Source organism: Passer montanus, unplaced genomic scaffold, assembly GCF_014805655.1.
Source record: "Passer montanus isolate IOZ18808 unplaced genomic scaffold, ASM1480565v1 scaffold58, whole genome shotgun sequence".
NCBI classification, from domain to species: domain Eukaryota; kingdom Metazoa; phylum Chordata; class Aves; order Passeriformes; family Passeridae; genus Passer; species Passer montanus.
The window spans coordinates 2,283,557-2,296,244 of NW_024370816.1; the positions used below are offsets into that span (position 1 = coordinate 2,283,557).

The 12,688-nt window shown below is 41.7% G+C and overlaps 1 protein-coding gene across 4 annotated transcripts in view; it reads right to left on the minus strand.

Moving 5' to 3' along the window:
- NEK7 (NIMA related kinase 7) overlaps positions 1-12,688 on the minus strand; it is a 68,027-nt gene that overhangs the window by 55,054 nt on the left and 285 nt on the right. For 2 of the 4 annotated variants that reach the window (XR_005629478.1, XM_039726246.1), the window contains exon 2: positions 603-687. Coding sequence is in view for 3 of the 4 variants with exons in the window: in XM_039726246.1 (XP_039582180.1) it covers positions 603-659 (57 nt within the window). In the remaining variant the exon portion in view is untranslated. Of the gene's footprint in view, positions 1-602; positions 688-8,942; positions 8,964-8,983; positions 9,214-12,688 lie in introns of those variants that run through there. The other 2 variants (XM_039726247.1, XM_039726248.1) reach the window with 2 other exon arrangements.

The window sequence follows — 12,688 nt, forward strand, 5'->3', positions numbered from 1 at the left end:
CAATGGGCTCAAATTCCTGAAAAACACATGTTAAAATACAGAGTCAGGCTTCCTTCAGCAGTGCCCTGTGACAGGACAAGAGGTGATGGGCACAGGCAGAAACACAGAAGGTTTCATCTGAACATCAGGAAAGATTTTTTTCACTGTGAGGTTGACAGCGAAAGGGAGGTGGTCCAGGGAGGTTGTGGAGTTGAAACCTGATGCCTGGTTTCAACCATTACATTTCTGTCAATGTAATGACAGAAATTCATACAGTATCACTGTCAGGAGGTGTAAGAAGATGTAGGTAAAGCCAACAGTCTGAAATAAATATGGTATTTTGAATACAGTGTTTAACAACTCAACATTTCTTAAGGAAACAACTGTATTCCTCTTTGTGCTTCCTCCTCTCACTACAACTCCAACTTCCCAAAGTAAGTGAAGCAGCAGGAGGCAAAAATTAAAACCAATTATTTTCAATCAATTACTAGACTGATACAGAGTTAATTTCAAGATCATGAGAATACATTCTATCTGTTCACAGTTTCATTGTTACCACAAGAAACAATGTTTCTCTATTTAAGAAATTAGTTACAGTTTAAAAAAACCCCAGATATATGTACCTGTGGCTGAAATGGTGGAGCAGTAGGCCCCTGCATCCCTTGTGATTGTTCATCCATTCTATCACGCAACAATGTCCCTTATGTCCTGAAAAGAAAAATACAGTCATTACACTGTAATTCAGCCAGTATTTATGATTAATGAACATCAGCAGAAGAACAAAGGAATTCATCTTCTCAATTGTACTTCAGTTTAGGAACATTTAACTAGCTCTGCACTGTTTGGGGAAGAAGGTTTTCTTATATTTACCTGTTCAATGAAATTAAGTAAATTACTATAGGCACCTGATTTTTTTATTAATAATGTGAATTAAAACTACTTGCACCAAACAAATTACTCAGCTTGATAAAAGCTGCATCACCCCATTACTCCCCAGGGGCACCAACCACTTGCCTAACTATATAGATGTCTGACCTACAGGCAGCAGGGCAAATAGCAGATCAGCAGAAGAGTTACAACTGCAGCACACATACTGCAATGCATTGATTTATCTGTAGGTTTTAGGAAATATGCAAGAGTAGTTCCATCCAAACAGGGAAAAAAGCTACGTACACAGTACAATCTGACAAGCAAGTTAAGAGGCTTTTCGAATACCCTGTTAGAGCACAGACTCCATTCCCAACTGGGATCTTCTCATTTCCCATCAGGAAGATGGGAGGAAAGATGCCTGCCACATTCCCATGACAGACACACAAGGCTTTGACCAGTAATAAGAGTGCAACATGCACTGAACCATTAGCAGTAAAAACAGGAAAGACAAAAATGCAAATGCTCATAAGATTTTTTTTCCCCTCAACTAAGTGCATCCTTTCTTGGGCACCCCTGAGGGGGAGCATGCAGCAGCCAGTGTTACTGGTGCCTACTGATGTCCTGTTCACAGGAAGACAACACAAAAGTTCACTGGCAGCTTCGAAGTCAAACAATGAAATAAGCTTTCATACGAGTCAGAGGCAAGGCCTGAACATCTTTTTATCACAAAAAAAGGAAGTATCCCTGCCTATTACCCAGTCAAACCCGCCAAGGCCTTCAGAGGAACAAAAATCATGTGTCTGATAGGGATATTACCCTTGCTTTTCAATTTATTGTTTTCTTATTCTCTGCTCCAAATCCTGAATAAATGTTCTGGAGATAGACAGACATAAAACATATTTTCTGACACTGTTAAATGTTTAACATGAGGAAATTTCCTGTAATAAATTTATTCTGCTAAACCTATGTATTTCCACATACAAAGCTATTTCCACTCCACACAGATTCCTATAGCTGTTAAAACACATGCAAATCTTCCCAGTAATTCCTCTAGACTATTCAAAAGGCTAGAAATAACTCTCAACAGAAAGCAGAAAACCTTAGAAAAGCTTTTCAAAGGCAACTGCAAATATTCAAGAAGGTAATGAATGGTTTGTGCTCGCTGCACTGTTGCCACTCTTACAGCATTGTTGTGGTAAGATCACAAACAGACAAAAGAGTCACCGAGCAGCTCTGCAGTTTCTCGTGTGCTGTCCTTGTGTAGAAAGGGGTGGACAGCATACACAAACAAATCATTAGTGATCTGCTCTCCCTGGCCCATTGAAAGCAGTCACACACATGTCATCCCAGCTCCATCAGCAATTCCTGACACCAAACCACAGCCACACTCTAGAACAACCAAAGGTCCCTTTGCCTTTCCATCTATCATTTCCACACAGGCTGCAGCTTCCTGTTGTTCTGTATTACCTGTAACTGATTCAAAGACAAAGGAGACCCAGAAAAAGCAATTTCAGGCAGGTCAACAGAAAAGAAAAAAATCAATTATCAAACTACAGCGAGAAGCAGAGAAGAGGAGGTAGTAATTCCAAGATTTCCAAGACTGTCAGAATGACCATGCTGACAAAGGGAAGTCAGCTGCCAGAGCCAGTGCACACCACTGACCAGGCAATCCTTCAGCCAGCACTAGGACACCAATACCAACATCTTTTGCAACTTCTAAAACACCTCCCATGCAACCTGCCCTCAGAGGCAAGAAATCATAACACAACAGCACTGAAAATTAAACCATTGTTACAAAACTTCAGAATTTAGACTCTTCAGGTAGATTCACAGGGGTTGATGCAGTTGCAACAAATCCCAGGGGAGTAACAGCAAACTTAAGGAATCTTCTGTTAACTTCTTGTTGTAGTGTTCTTTCTATCATTCCTAAGAAGGCAATTTTTTTTCTGAAGTGCTATTTTGAAGAGTCTTTATATTAATTTAACTCTCTTCAATAGCATCAATATTTCTACTGAAGGTTTCACAGTGTTTCACTAATATGTTTCAATATTCAAAATTTTGACCACCAATAGGTAATCCCTATGGTCCAAACATTTGTTTCAAATTGCCAAGAAGTAAAAAAACCTTTACCCTCTATTGCAAAAGATTAATGAAACGCAAGCCGAAACTTTTAGATTATGTATGTTGATTCAAAATATATAACCCATTAATCTTGGCTGAATGGTCAGAAGCACTGACTGAGTGCTCAGAAATTTGTCCCTCTCTTTCCTTGTTAAATTTGAGAAAATATTAGAAATGGGAGAAGTCATATTACTACCACTGCCAGTCATCACTCTGCCCTCTGTGGCTTGTTTTTATAATAAAGCAAGCAAACAAAAGAGGAAAAACATTCTACCAACACAAAGCATGGAAGATTTATTAACTCTTGGATTTGTTTTCCTTTTGCTGAAAGACAAAGATAATTATTTTATGTCCATATATGAAAGTTACTTTAATTTTTCGTCTTTGAAGAAGGCATGATAGATTCAGATTTTTGAGAATTGTGGTGTTTTGATCGTACAAAATCACAAAGATGCAAAGATTGCCAAGGATGCAAAGTAAATCTTTTGTACTATAAAACACAATATAAGTAAGAATTGGATTTCGTTGCTTGAAGACTGTTTTCACTGTCAGGCATGTCTTTTGCCTTAATATTAACTCCAGAAGTCAAAACACAGTGCTGTAATATTGTTCATCTTTAAATTTCAATTGAGCCAATAATTTTGTCTCTTCCAAAGATGGTTTTCAAGTTCTAATTTACAGTGACAAGACACTAAAAATACCCCAAAGAGTCCATGCCTGTTTAAAATTGAAATGCAAATGCAAAACACACTATTTATAACATGTCTGTCACCTCTTTAAAGAAGTAACACAGGGACCACCTTCTGCAAATCCATCACCCTGAAAAAGGTTCACAGAAAAGAAGCAACAGGTGAGGGGAGGCGAGGCAAGTCAACGACAATAGCACCCCCAAAATCTCCAAATGCAACTGATGTTTTTCAATGCTCTCAAGCCAATCACATGGGGAGGGAAGGACTCCTCGCCTCCACCATACCCCCTGCCAAAAAAAGGAACTTTCTAAATCATCTATCTTGCAAACATGATGTTTACCATTTTGATGATGAAGATCATTTGGATGTAGACAAGCTGCACAGAATATGGATCACAGGAACACAGGCATATACACTAAATCTTATACTCTGGTTATGGCTGCTAACACTTTACAATTATAGTTAATACTTCTGGTTAATTACTAATATTTTAAATCTTTGACTTTTCAGTTGATCAAAACAGTAGTTGGCACCTACACATAAAGGATGCAGAGTGAAGTTCCTGGGGATACAGACAACAGGACCAATTTTTCACTTGAAATCACAAGGGCACAGCAACTCCTCTAACTCCACAAGGCAGAAAAGGAGCCCTCACCAGTGAGTCAGACCATCAAACCCCGAGTGCCTGAAATGGGAGGAACACCTTTTCCTTCCCTCCCAAACAGGCCTCGCTGTCCTCATGCACTTCCCCAGCGGGCACCTGTCAGAGCTCTGGCTCTCTGCCCACCCCTCTGAAGATCACACCGACACAAAGCAGCCCGAGAGGCGAGGGCGCGCTGCCACACGCCAAGCTCCCGTCCCACAGGCAGCGTTCAGTTTTCCAGGTGGTTTCCAGCAGCCTGCCAGGGGAGAGGCAGGACTACCCACGGCTCTCAGTGCAGTCAGAGCAGAGGAGCCACTCCTGAACAGGAGCCAGAGCTCATCGCTTCCATTTCACCCAAATGTATTCTAAAATAATATTTTTTAAAAAAAAACTAGGAAAAACTTGAAATCCTTGTGACTTAAGTCTAGCAACTACATCTTTAAAAACATGATCAGACTATTCCAGGAGAAAAAGATTAAATGCACTGCTTAATCACATGAAACATGCTTTTTAAGAACTAGTTTCATAGCTCCAAGTCCATAAAGCATTCACACTGAATTCGCACGGTATTTAGGCAAAAATGTTATTGCTTTAACAGATGGCAGTTCTTCAACAACAAAAAAAATACGTTTTCCTGTAGAAAACATCATTAATAGTCTCAATATACATGGTTTCCATTAGCTACTTGCTATGCACTTGTTTGTCAATTTTGCATCTTAAGTGAGAACATACAGTAATCAATGTCAAAGCAGAAACAGCTATCCTTTAGGAAAAGAGCATATACTTAAATGAATGCTCAGAATGTTACAGTTCTGCTGAGAATCTGAGATGCTCAGCCTTCTTTTTTTTCTGCAAAATACTGCTGTAACTACTCCACATAATTGCTTACACAGAGAAACACAGAGTTGCACTGGTTCAGGATGTGCTGATCAGGGACACAGTCAATTTGGCTGTTCTTAAAGAATGGAATGTACTATGTTTACTTCTGGATTACACCACCAATTAAGGCAGATATTTTCAGTTTTCACTATAACCATTATTTTAGTTAAGTTAGAGACAAGGCTCTTCAGGAACAACTATTTTTTGTAAATAATTTTCTTGTAAATTTTGTACAAAGTTAGATTCTTCAGTATCTAACATGGATTTAAAATGAAAAAATTTAGATCAACAAACTTCTCATATTTACTAAATTTAAAGATAAGGATCAGTCTCAGCTGAGGGGTGGGGTCAGAAAAGCCAACAACACAAATCTTCCATGTAAGAATACAAGCTTAAGAAGTATTCCCATTTGCTTATATCACATGTTGAGTCTCAGCTACCGAAATGCACAGTTTAAACATAGGTAGAACATTCAAACAGTCCCCCTGGTTGAACCTAAAAAAAGCAGAGTGCTGTGGAAACAAGGGCTTAGATTTCCAAGTGCCTTCCTGAATACCCACCGCAGCAGTGCTAATCCCAGCAGTGTGTGCCAGGGAGCCCAGTGCCAGCCCGACTCCAGCCCTGCTCTCTGTCACCTGCAGTCACACTGACATCACCTCTCAGAGCCAAAGCCACAGACCTCGCAGAGGAGACCAATTTCACACCCAGCAGTAACAGCGTGGCCCTTCAGCTCTATGTGGGCACAGTAAAAATCAGCCACAGCACTGGTTTATAAGGCAGACTGTCTTAAGTCATTCTCCACCTCTTTAAGGCAAAAACTTGGCCACTGGAGGGAACTGGCTTGGTGGTCAAACTCAGCCCACACTTTGTCAGGTCATCAACACTGATCAACACTCTTCAGTGTTGACTGCCCACATTGCCCACTCAATGCTGGCATCTCGGGGCAGGCTGTAGCTTATAATGCTTATATTTACATATATTTTATATGCATGCATTAATAATGCAAAATGCATTTAAACTGACACCCACTTGAAGTTTGTCTGCCAAGACTAACTGACAAGGGACAAAGCAGCCTCAGTACTGGAGACCAAGCTAACCATTATCACAATAGAATGTCACACATCCCTATTAGTATACACACACATATATAAACATTATATATATGCATATTAATATATATATGAGCACATGTCTGTACACAGATTATGTACCTATACCTAACTATGTACATACAGAGAATATTTCATTTTTACCACTGACAGCTAATAGCAAATATTTGCTTCAAATTGTCCAAAAAACTCAAAATGTCTTCTAAAGTGCGGAAACCACATACCCATTCAGCAAATTCTCTGCAGAAGCATCCACATCAGAGAGAAGCTGCATACACAACTTTAAATTACTGAAAGTGATTCAGTATAGATCTATATACAGCTATATTCAGAAGGATTAGTTTTCATTTTAGAAGCAGTTTCTAAAATCCAGATCAATACTCCCCACAGGATGCCAAGCCACTCCTTCCCTCTGCAGGGACAGCCTAGAATCTGAACAATACAAATTCCCAGCAGTTGGGAAAATAAAGGTAAATATTAACTATCCAATTGGAAATACTGCATTTTTCAGCAAACTTATGTCCAAATTCTGTACTCATGGGAAGTCCAGTCAAAGCAACCAAAAAATAGACAGTTAATCTGGGGTCAAAGTTGGTTTTAGCAAGAGCAGGAGCAGCCACACACAAATAACCCTTTTGGAAGAAAGGGAATACACTAAGAGTTCATACGCAATTTTCTCATCCATTTGGCCCGACTCACCAGGCTTATTTTCACTCCAACCCTGAAAACACACATGCCACTCACTGTCATTCTCCAGCTACTAAGAGTTTGCTCTGCCAATGCTGTCTGACTAGAAGATAAAAGTCAAAGCTCTCCTGCTTCTCAAGTCTGCTTCCATTCCTCTTCATTTGCACAATTTAGAAAGTTCGTTTGTTTACTTCTCCCTCTCCATGTCAGTTATGTCACTCAAGTAAATTGCTTATCTTGCAAGGTGCTCCCAAAGGGTTATACATGCACTGACTTGCCCTTTATTGAACTGTTTGTTATTTCTTATGAACTGAAAAAGAAACAGGAACTGAAACTGCTTGAGCAGCAAGCTTGTACATTTTTCATTTAGTTTCTATTCACCTGAAAGAAACTTGATAACCCATTTCTTCATACTCAATAGTCAATTATAAAGGGCATAGGTAGATTACAATAATGTCACAGTGAAAAATATTGCAGGGAACAATGCACTGTATTTAACCATGATACCATCTAGAAAGCAAAGCCTCAGCCCACAGCACACCAGGCTGTGCTCCTGCGTCTGTAAGCGAGCAGCTCTAAGACAGGGTGAACAGATGATGTGATGCTGCCCCTTCCCCTGCCTTCAGCCATGACTCCCAAACCCTCTTCCTTCCAGTGGGACTGCTGTGGCTAGCCAGACTCCTGGTAAGCAAAGTGAAACTAGCTGAAAACTAACCCTGACAAACTCACTTTTTGCCACTTCAGTTCCACTGCAGACCCAAGGACAGAACCGTGATGGCAAAAGACAGAGTGGAAGATACAGGACTGCTCTAGCCCCAGCTAACTCAGATCAGTTGAATCTACTGCCAAATTGCATCTCTAACATGAAATTACACAAGTCAATCTAATGGCTCAGTAACACCAAAGATCTTTCTTTCTCTCACTTTCTCTCCCACACAATCCCACATTGCCATCTTGACCTCTCTGGCCCTGTTGCCAAGCTGATCCAACTCCCTGGTGCAGCTGGGCTTCTGCCCTACAAGCAGAGAGCAGAACCAGCACGTGGGGCACTCTGCTGAGCACCAGAGAAAAAAGTAAGAAGGGGAAATCCAGGGATAGGAGATGTAGGAAAGGGACTGTAGAAGAAACAGAACATCTTCTCTCTGGAAACAAGTGTGCTAGTAAGTTAGCTCACCACATTTTACTGTGCTTCGTCCTCAGTAGGGAGGTGAACAAGCACTCCAAAAAGCTGCAACAGCAAGGCAAGCACCACAACAGAGAAGGCAATTCACTCAACACCAACACAAGAGTTTTGTCAACAAAATACTGTATGGGAAAGCAGAACTAGGAAAGAAAATAAACAGAAGGAACATAAATAAGAATAACAAGTTAACCTGGAAAAAGGAAAAGAAACCAAAAGGAGAAAAAAACCCCAAAAACTAAAGATGCTCAGATAAAGGAAGCTAAAACATAATTTAGAAACCCTTACAGGTGCAAAACCTCACAGCTCTCACAGAGAGGGAGTCCTAATGAAGGCATGACTTTAAATGAACCTATATAAGCAAATTATTCATAAAGAGATGCCGAAGGGACTTCACTAAAAGTGTAAACAGCTGATCTTAACACAAGAGTTAAAAACACAAGACAAATGAAAAGACTGGAAGCACTGTCAGCTGAACCCATTATGGCTAAGCACAGGAAAAATACATCCCAGTTAGAAGACTGGGTGGACACAACTGTGCAACAACTCTGGCTGACAATGTCCATGTTGCTACAGGTGGAGTAGAACACATATAACAATAAATTCCACACAGTCCTCAAAGAAATGTCTCAGTATCTTAGAAAGCAGTGCAAGACATCCTACTGCAGGCATGAGATGCACATTCTCAAGCTGAAAAAAATAATCTGTAATATCTAGTTTAAAATCTGCTACCCCGATGTTAAAATGAATGAAGCATTATAAAGAATCAGAAAAGGAACACCAACCACATTTAACAGGCTGCCTGTGAGCCTCTGAGCAGCATTACCCTTGACTCCTGAAAGCAGCAAGTAATCCAGGATCCCTGGGTCCAGAAGCAAGGCAGGCAGCAGCCAGCACACTCACTTCAGAGGCAAGCCAACACTCCAGCTGCTTCTGTTTTACATTAAAGCACCACTGTGTAAAAGATGCAAGATCCACGTGTGGCTGTGGAGCACCCTCAATGACCAGCAGTACGTCTGACACTGTCTGCAGGCTGCTCCTCAAGTCCTGCAGGGCTCTGCAAAGCTCACACACAGCCCACGTACCCAACACACAGTTCTGAATTTCAGTCAGGGCAAGGACTGGAAGTTCACTGCTGCAAAGACAACTCCTTTTTTGGATTTGCTCTCAGATGAGGACAAAAAGGGTACAGAAGAAGGGCCTCTACAGGGCAGGAGGCTATGTGTTTTCCCACCACAAGTTTTTACTTATTTTTAGAAGTAACTTTAAGTTCACCTGTGATACTTTTGCCTTCCAGCTATCAAAGAATCTGTAATTTTGTAAACTCTGTACTCTAACTGCAAAAAAATGGAAATTAACTGAAAAAGACTGGTTCATCAATACTTCACAGCACCTAATTCACATATCTCCCAAAGGCTTCAGCAACAATCTAATCTACAAGCTCTACATCAACTTTTATGACATTGTAAAATAATTCATCTGGTCCAACATAAATACAGCCATTAAATAAGACAGCAATAACTTTGCTATAAATCATTCCAAGCAGCTTGAAGAGGCTTGAATGCAGACTCTCAAATGCCACATGATGCAAACAGTCTATTTACTTTGCCACCTCTAATCCAAAACAAAATATCACTAATATCACAGGATTAACTATGTGCAATCAGGTTTTAACATGATTGTTCACAGGATTTTCTTACAAATTCCTCTTTTTAATGTGTTGCTTAAAATTTTGTAACAAATTCCCTTGCATAAATAAGAGCTATACACCCAACAGGTTACAATGGCACTTGAAATACTGCACATTTTCTTGCTACAAAAATCACAACTGAATCACAGATTTGTTTTACATGCCTGAGACAAATGCACAGGAGTCTCTTCACCAAAGAAGCAACTCATTTTCACAGCACTGCCTCTCTGCAGCTTTTTAAACTAACGTGACAGGAAGAATCACTTTAACACTTATTAGGGAAACAAAAAGTGATATTATGTACTTCAGACTAGGGCTCAGTTCCTTCCCATGTGGCTAGGGATGTGAAATGGTGATAAATACAGCAAATCAGTGTTCTAAAGGCTGCCCGTATCACCACTTTGGTATTTTGGTCAGTTATTTTCATCTCATTTGCAAAGCACATGGAACGCAGATAAACTGAACAAATTCTCTGGAAATTAGTCAGTTAACTCCTAAAACTATCCATAGTACTAACCTTCACAGGATAATCCCATCATCTCCTAAATCCTAAACCAGAAGGGATTTTCAGATAAACACCAAATCACAAAAAACAAAAAACAAAAAAAAAAAAAAAAAAAAAAAAACCAAAAAAAAAAAAAATCCCTTGGAGGAAGAGAAGTTAGTGCAGATGGACCTTCTCTAGGGGACTTTCCAATGTAAGGTGAACTCAACCAAGCACCCAGCACAGATGTTTGGAACAATATCAAACTTCAGAGGGCAGCAAGGCACTGATAGTGATAAGCTGAATTTAGCATCAGTATAACTGCAGAGAGTACTGCACTAAGTTTATTACACATGGGGGGGTGTATTTATGAACAAACTGCCTCAGCAAACTGTGCACAAATACACAGGACTGACGATGCTTTGTGCAACTGAGCTCACACAGGGGCTTATGTGGCTCTGTCTTACAATCCAGAAGATATCACAGGTCACAGTAAAATGAGCAACTGACTTCCTGCACTCTGGTTTTCATCTGACTTTCTCATTTGCTCACAGGCCTTCTTATGAGCTCTAAATGTTAGATTTTTTTTCTTCTTTTGAAACAAGCTTCCATGGTGAGGATGGGAATCTACTTATCTAACTCATGTACACCCTGGAAGATGCTGTGATAAGTACATCAAAAAAAGATTTTTGTTTGAATAAAATAATCTCAATTTATTTTTTTTACTGCCACGACTAACTAGTATGTTGAATAAAAAATACCTAAGACAAAGGCAGTATCTCCATCCTTACAGTGAACAACCTCTAAGTGTGCTCTGACAAGCCATCTACCCAAACATCAGGTATTTCTAAATAAAGTATCTTCATGTTTTCAAATTAAAGAACAAGTGCTCTTAATATTATTCTTAGTATCAAAACATTTAAAAATAACAAACATGGCTTTAAGTTCTTACTTTAAAGCTGCCGACTTGTTTGTAAGTTTCGCTCTTTCCACCACAGTTTTCCTTCCTCTGCCTAAGTTTTCCACAGGCCATGAACTAATGACTGTTTTCCATGGCATTTCATCTCTCTCAAGACAGTGCAAGTCTGTAGTTTAAACAGACATTTCTACAGCACTGCAACACTTCAGTTCTCTCCTAAACTGCCTAGGGAAAAAAAATCCAAACTTTTAAATTTCATTCCTCTTGATTGAGCCAATCTGTGACTCTAACCATGTAATCTAACAATCCAAAGAGTGTATTTTATGCAATTTCTGCATCTCAGGCTTGTAATACAACTTTATATAGGAAATACATCCAGTACATTCCACGAAATTACTGTGCACAATGTGACCCTTCCTGAGAGGCGATGCCACTATTGCAATCTGAGAAAACAACTCTATCACTTCAAAAGGTGACAAAAGTTACCATTCAGTTGGTGCAAGAAGGGGAAAAACATTTAGAAAGTTTTAATCTAATATCAATAATTAAGTATTTGTGTGATTACTGAACACACATCCCCTCATCATATTTTATCAGAAGTAGGGTGATTAAGTAGTTTTACCATCCCCCTCAGAAAATGCCCCTCAAAAAATGCAGAGCAAACCAAAGCACACCGCACTCGAAGAAGCGCGTTCTGAACCCTGAAACTCGGCAGGATCAGCTCACACGAACACCGAAAGGAACTCGGGGCCGGTACCGGGATAACTGGGTAGGCTGAAGGGGACACTCACTCCCCAGACGGAGAATGCCTCACTCCCAGCGTGTGCCACCAGGCCCCAGCTCTCCCCGGGCCCCGGCCGGCAGCCCCGGTGTTCTCCCGGGGAGGCGCGGGGCAGCGGCCGCCGGACCCGCCGGGACGGGGCTGCTCCCCGTCACAGCCGCAGGGCCGCGGCTGCCGGGGACAGCGCCGCTGTCACCCGCTGCCGTGTGACACCCAGGCTGGGCTGTCCCGGGAGCATCTGCCCGACACCCACTCCCAAGCGAGAGGAGGGCACGGGAGCTTGGAGAAAACCACAGGAAAGTGACGAGAAACACCAAGGAAAGCAGCTCCGCCTGCGGCAGGCACGCCAGAGGCACGGGGGCCGGCCGGGCCGCAGGCAGGCTGGGGCCGGAGGTGGCGAGGCCGCCGGGCAGGGTCCCCAGCCGCCCGCTCCTCTAGCGGAGGCGGCGCGGCAGCCGCCACCGGGCGAAACACCACACACGCCGGCACACGGCGGCCCGGCGCCCCTCCGGCCGTGGGGCAGGTGCCGGTGTCCGGGAAGCGGCGCAGCCCGCGGCCGTCCCGCCCCAGCGCCGCGCACAAACTTTCTCGCTCCGGCCCCGCGCCGCTCCCTCCCCGTGCGGCGGGCGGAGCGGCAGCCGCCGCGGCCAATGGGGA